The sequence below is a fragment of the Otolemur garnettii genome, unplaced genomic scaffold, assembly GCF_000181295.1.
Source record: "Otolemur garnettii isolate 467f Iridium unplaced genomic scaffold, OtoGar3 scaffold00183, whole genome shotgun sequence".
Lineage (NCBI taxonomy): Eukaryota > Metazoa > Chordata > Mammalia > Primates > Galagidae > Otolemur > Otolemur garnettii.
The window spans coordinates 1,262,163-1,269,735 of NW_003852578.1; the positions used below are offsets into that span (position 1 = coordinate 1,262,163).

Genomic DNA, 7,573 nt, shown 5'->3' on the forward strand with positions numbered 1-7,573 from the left:
AAAAATTAGAGGAAGAATATTTGTTTAAGTTCTAGTCTATTCTTGAATAATATAGCGCAGCTCAAACGATTCTTGAACACTAAATCAGTTAAAAATTAAAGGAAGTATTTCAAAATCGGTCTGTAATTTGGACCTTTTGGTGTAATATTCAAGGCTTCTTAGATGGGAGGTGTGACAATTTTCTTTTTTGCTTGGAAGATGATCTCACTTTCTCTCGTTTCCCCTCTCTTAATTGGGTTTCAACGAGCAATAAACACCAGGAGAAAAAAATATGGAAAAGGAGGAAAAATTAGCATGTTACTAAATTTAATAATCAACCTTGCTGACATAAAAGTAAAAGGCAAGCTTAACTTTTCAAAGCTGATTTATGAAGAATTTTCTCATTAATAAAACACTGACTACATTTAAGCTATAAAATTTTCACACATACGATAATACTGAAACAATAATGTACCAGGTTTCTATCTCCAAATTTATTTGATCTGTTTTAAATTTAGAGATCCTGTATATTTTATAGTTATTCATTACCAGTTCAAATGGTTTATATATCTCTATATAGTTATATAGAGTTATAAATAGATTTTATAATCATGTGTAAGAGTCACAAAACTATGTAGAACTACGGAAAATAAAATTCTGTGTGAGGACTTCTTAAAAAATCTTCAATTACATATTTTACACCACAAAATGTACAGACACCCAGGTTTTTTTCTAACAACAAGTACAGGTGAATTTATAAAAGCTTTAAGAGTGATTCTAAATCAAAGCCATAGAAATAGAATCAGAATCATGTTGATTGTTAGATATTTTGATAGTACATATTAAGTGCTCCATCTGGTAACATCGATAGCTACATCTTTGGCATGGAAAATTCAGTATGAGTTCTTGACATAATTTTGTAGCTTAGAGCGTCATTTTTTTTTTTTAAACAAGGGAAAACAAGGTTGGATTAGATATGAAAACTGGGAGAAAACTATTAATGATTTCTTCTCTTAGTAAGTTTATCTTTGGGACCCTGAATTACCTTTTACTTTATTGTATGATGTGGACTGTATGAATCCATTTAAAAACCAACTGAGTTGTACTACATTTTAGGAAAATTATATAATATAATATATATATTTTATATTTATTTAGAAGCTTTGAAATAGTACAGTAAACACTTTGCAACACGGTGTATAAACTACAGAATGTCTTTGATATTTTGTGGGTCTTCAGAATACAACAGTTTTATAACCCACAGGTGAAAAGAACATAATCACAATTTCTCTTGTAAAGTTGGAATAGTTTGGGGAACACTCGATCACACAAAAATAATATAAAACAGTCAAGTTTAAAACAGTGATATTGCATTTATAATGCACAAATTTCCTTTATCTTTATGACTGGCTTCTTGTGGTGAATATAAACATCTAAAGGGCTCAGTGACATTTGGAGAGAGAAAGATATATAGTGCTGTAAACAGGCACACACTGATCGGAGAGGCAAAGTCAGCTGCCCCTAAAGTTTCTACAGTTCTGCACGTTTCAACTCATTTCTCAGGCCTGCTGAGAGCAATTAGGTCCTATAATTGGCCACGATGACTCCGTCGGAAATCTAACACTCAGTTACATACAACTAACTGAAGGGCCAAGATAATGAAGTTGAAAAGTTGATGCTTTTGTTGGTCGACTTTGTGCAAATCATGCTGCTTCAGGTAAGTCCTGTAGAATTGACTAGCATATCCTTTTCCGTGCTGTGAAAAAGAAAGAAAAATACTCTAAGAAAAAGAGGTTTATTTTTGGAGTTTAGAATTGCACTTTATTGTAAAAGAAATAAATACAAGTGAAAACTAGTTGTACCCTCACATCAGCCTTGTGTAGTGTCAAAATATTTTAGCCTTAGTAATCACAGTCATTCTGTTGTTTGGTTTTTGGAAAATGGCAATTTGTACATTTTTATTAATCAGTTTTGAATGAGAAATGTTTGGTTTATATACCAATCACCAAAGACATGGAGAGAACTCTTTAAAATTATCTACAAAACAATCCCTGTTTCACTATTTATGCATGATCAGATTACAGAAAAATGCATAGCCCTTACATCTTTTTTATGTCCTATAATTTTTTAAAGTAAATTTATCCCCTAAAAGGAATCAATTTTCTCTTAAAGAGGTCAATAAAGGCAAAGGGGTGGGGATACTATTGAATTTTGTCCAGTCTCACAAATAAGAGTCTTGACTTATTAAGCAGAATGACCAGATAATATTGTTCTGATTTCATAATCTTAAGTACTTTATTTATTTATAGTGATAAAAGACATTCCTTTCAATTTATACATAATTGTTGTCATATTTAACTATGAAAACAAGGACAGAAATGATATCATCTAGATCAGTATGTGGCACATAATAAGTTGTTCAATTTTTATAAAAATCACATGTATGTATATTTCGTGAAAAATTGAGAACTCTAATATAGAATTTACTAAATTGTTTTAATATGATGAATAGGTTTTTTTTTAAATGAGGTAAGAACATGCTGATCAGTTCAGTCCTCCTCCTCTAGTACTTCAACTTATTTCAAGTAGATTACCTAGTTATCTATTTTTCCCAATTTGTTTCTCTTATTTATTTTTCCTCAAAAAACTCAATTTCTGACCAATGAAACACTTCTTCACTGGTTCAGCATTTAGTAGGCACATCAATTAAAACTGTAATAGTTTGGTACCACACTGACAGGAACTAAAGTGAAAATGAATATTTACACATATTGTACAATAACTAGTATTGAAAGTAATGAAAATATATTTGTTTTGTATCATTAGATGATATCAAGAATCATAAATGGCATCTGAGCTTCATTTACAGTTGCAATATTGGACCACATAGTAGCTATCACAACTTACCTGGTCATAATGCTATGAGAATGTTCTATGAGCAGATAGAAATTTGCCCTTGTAATAGAATTAAATCTTGTTTTTCTATGTCCTTGAATTCAGATTCCCTGTTTCATGATAAACTTTAGTATAAATAATTCAAATATACTGTGTTTATACCAGTCTAAATTGAAAATTGTTCAGTAAATTAGACAGTGCAACCATTTGAATATGTAAAATAAATTAAGGGCAAAAAATTACAGTTACCAAATAACTTATCCAAACTGGTCATGTTGGGAAGTGAAATGGAGAACTATTATTAATTGCATAATATCTTGCCCTTTCCTGGACAACCCAGGAAATATGGTTGCCTACAAACAATATTCTTTTTTTAAAAATAAATTGCACATAACACTTATTGGATGAAGCCTTTTATTTTAGTAGAACAAATCAGAAAATGCCAATTTACACGAAATATTCTTTTCTTAGTTCAAGGACAAAAAAGAAATTCAGGTGTGACTTATACGCCATCTATAAACTAATTTATTATGTGGAAAAAAACCAAATATATTGAAAAGCTTTATCTTAGTATAAATTTAGAAATTAGTTAATTTAGCATTTTAAATCGATAAAATATCTTTTCTAATTAGGTTAAAAATTACTATGCTAAAGACTGTTAACCTGAATGTTTTATGTATGGTTGAATTAATTGGGATACAAAAGCAAAGTATATTATTTCAAATGATTTATAATTACAACACAGAAGTATAGCACATATTGTACTATTTAAAATGTAAGTCTAAGCTTAAAATACGTCTTGTAACTATGGCCTAGAGTTACATGTGTGTTGTTTTTATTTACTTGTTTGAATAACCTTTTAAAAATTTTTCCCCTTTCTACCTATCTTAATTCAGACATGCAAATATGAACAGGACAAACGAAAGAGCTGAGGTTGAAGGTCGGAATAAATACGATTGGGAGTGAAGATTTCCTCCAATTCAGAAGCTAATATCACTCATGTAAAGTATGTTCACACCCAGCATTTGAGGGAGGGGTTGGTTCCACGACTACCCCACAGATGCCAAAATCTATGGATGTTCAAGTCCCCTATATAAAATGGCCCATCGTATTCACATATATAACCTATGCACATCTTTCCATGTGTTTGAAATCATCTCTAGATTACTTACAATATCAAATACAAACTTTACATATCACATTATTCCCATAAATTCAGTGAAGTGGTTGGCGTGTGGCAAATTCATGTTTTGTTGACGGAGCTCAGTGCAATTTATTTTTCTTAATATTTCATTGAACCCAAGGATATGCAGGGCCAGCTGAACTGCCTAAGTGAAAATACTATAATTTTACTAACGTTATAGTCACATCCCATTTACTTCAATACTTTTAGGTGGTGAGTTTAAACATTCAACAATCTTTATTCATTTAGTGTGTTGTGTGATTTAATGTTGTAAAAATAGCAAGCAAATATTTTTCTGTCACGTCCCCATCCCCCAAAAGCAATGTGATTACATATTAGAGCCATTGCCAGAATTATTCCACAGTGTTAAGTAGTATGGCCATTCATTTGCTGATGCATTTCCGTCTACAGAAAATAGGTTAAATACATAGGTTCTATGCTCCTAGTGTATTTGATATATGGTTTGGAATTTTCCAAGCATATTTGGAGAATTCTGGTTTTTTTTCTTTTCATTTCTAATACACTTTTATTTTCTGGCTACTTATTAACTTATGTAGAGAATTGGCCACGTGACCAGAATGAAGGTTTTCTTTTCTGTCAAATCAAAAGGAACAGGAAAGAGATTGTGTTCTTTAATTCTATTCATTTACTGCATTCATTTTTTATAGTGAGTTATGCAAATGTTATATGTAAGACATTGATCTATAATGTCTGAACTACCAGCCAGGTGCGGTAGCTCACACCTGTAATCCCAGCACTCTGGGAGGCCAAGGAGGGTGGATTGCCAGAGCTCACATATTTGAGACCAGCTTGAGCAAGTGTGAGACCCCATCTTTGAAAATTAACCGGGCATTGTGGCAGGCAACTGTGTACCCAGCTACTTGGGAAGGCTGAGACAAGAGAATCGCTGAAGCCCAAGAGTTTGAGCTTGCTGTGAGCTCTGATACCAAGGCATTCTACTAAGGGTGACAAAGTGAGACTCTGTCTCAAAATAAATAAATAAATATTAAAATAAATAAATTAATAAATATAATGTCTGAACTCCAGATTTAAAAAAGAACTCTTAATGGAAGAGAGATTCTCGAATATCTACCTTCTTATATTTTAACATGTATGTAATTTTTAGTGACAGTTTCATGGTGTTTATTTTTCTTTGTATAATGGAATCTTGTTGCCTTTTTATAATTTACAAAGTATGATATCAAACTGTGGTAAAAATTAAACACTTAAATAAATTAAAAATTTAAGATATTAAACTGATTAATGACTTAAAAATAACTGAAACAAAAATAACAAAAACAAATGTAAAATGATCAACACTGATATACTATTTATACCACATAATGCATGGTGAAAAATAATTTTGTATAATACATTAAAGTGACAATTTAATAACTTGAATATTCACACTGCCATATTTGCATAGCAGGAAACAACATACCCTTTGTACTTTATGACAGTATAAATCTCAGCAGCTAAAACAATAAATTAAGCTTGTGAAATAATCTAATAATATATTTCTGCAACTAAAAAAGATATTCTTCAAAAATCTTAGATGATTGAGACTCTCAATAACAGTGAAAAATTTCCAGAAGCTGAGAAGAGTGCCCTAGTCTGGAGTTCACTCAAGTGCTTAATAAGCTTCACCGTCAGGACACTTCTTTATATATAAAGTGAATTTGTCATGTAAGAATTTGAACCCCAAACCCCCCATGTAAGTCAAAAACACCTGATCTCTATTCTCTGTGTAAAAGCACATCATAAACCTAAAGATAGTTTAAAAGTAAGCCTCCATTAGAAATTTGTCCAGTTGAATAATGTGTTCTTTCAACTTTCCTCTGTTATATTCTGGAATCACTTTTGAGGATTCCCTTTAACATCTTTTTAATGTTTTAAGTGTTTGTTTAACCCTGTATCCAGTAATCAACATAAGAGTGTTAACTATTAAAAGAGGGTACCAGGAATTCGAGATCAGTCTAAGCAAAGGCCAGATCTTAGCAAGACCCGATCTCTACAAAAAAAAAAAAAAAGAATTAAATTTAGTTGGGCATGTTGGTACACACCTGTAGTCCTATTTGGGAAGGAAGTTGAAGCCATAGGATTGCTTGAACCCAGGAATTTGAGGTTACAGAGAGACTAAATTAACCATGCCACTGTTCTTGGACTGAGTAACAGAGACAGAGTGAGACCCTGTCTCTAAAGAAAAAAAGGAACTGTTTGATTTGTCCTGTACCTTTGATTTGAACGTTTAATTTGTGTTTATTTTTCAAAATATAGTTGTATTATTTAGATAGTAAATAATGTTTTTCTCCTCACCAAAAAAAAAAAAAAATACAAATAGATTTTAAATTAACATATTTAGAAATATATATAATAATAAAACCTGATTACATGCTGTGATTAATTATGGATTATAAAAAGACTGAAAGTCTCCTGTCAGGATCAAGTATAGTCTTTGTGGAATAATACTGTTTCAGTGCAGCTTAAACTTGAATTCTTTAATTCATAAGGTTCGTTTTTACTTATCCTAGTTTAACAACATTAAAGATTATAGAACAAATGTGAAGAATGTGAGTTTGTTAGGAGAAGGTGTTATAGTAATATCTAATATATGTAACCTTAACTAGTCTTTTAGAAAGGGCCCCGTGGGAAACAAACGAATCAAGTATAGACTGCGAATGTACAGAATATGTAGTCAATTCTACTTTTTTTTTTTTTTTTTGGCAGTTTTTGGCTGGGGCTGGGTTTGAACCCACCACCTCCAGCATATGGGGCTGGCACCCTACTCCTTTGAGCCACAGGCGCCACCCCCTACTGTTTATTTTTAGTTTAGTCTCTATGTGTAACCAGTGCTTATATTAGCTGATAATTAACATTTATTAAAATAAAATTTGAATCCATGAATATTGAAAAAAATAAGAAAATTAGGCAAGGTAGTTCTATGAAATAGAAATGTACATCAATGAATGGCTGAGTTAAATGACTCGTTTCTAAGAGAGGAGAGAAGCAGACTGCCCGCACCATTCTCTTCATAGACACTGTAGCTCTAGCAACCCTGACACCATTGAAGCTCGGCCATCACTCCTAAGATTCTTACATTACCCTTGTGATGCAGAGACTATGTACTGATTTCAGGCTAGGGATTGGGCTCATTTTCTCACCTACCAGGGTGTGTGCAATGAAGAAATTTATTTCATAATATGTAAGGTACCCTCCAGATCAAGTAGAGTTGATATACTTTGCAAAGCCTTATCTTTTTACTTCCAGTGAAAATTTCACATCAAATATCATTTGGTGTTCATTTTTAAACTAAATTTCATTGCTATGAAAACGAATTGGCCTTAAAGATAGAGGATTCTATTTGTGCACAATAGTAGTCCACAAATAAAATGCTATGCCACTACCCTTACATAGAGCTGTGTGAGAAAATGAGTCGCCTGAAACATCACAGATTGTTTTCAGAGAGAGGATTAGTTAGATGCTTAGAAACTTCTCCATATGTGTGTGTTTGTTTGC

General features: G+C 31.9%; 1 protein-coding gene across 1 annotated transcript in view; it reads right to left on the reverse strand.

Moving 5' to 3' along the window:
• Positions 1-292: 292 nt before the first annotated feature.
• PCDH10 (protocadherin 10) overlaps positions 293-7,573 on the reverse strand; it is a 41,604-nt gene continuing 34,323 nt past the window's right edge. Inside the window, exon 5 of the mRNA XM_003800736.3 lies at positions 293-1,735. Coding sequence (XP_003800784.1) covers positions 1,716-1,735 — 20 coding nt within the window. The 3' untranslated portion in view covers positions 293-1,715. The remainder of the gene's footprint in view (positions 1,736-7,573) is intronic.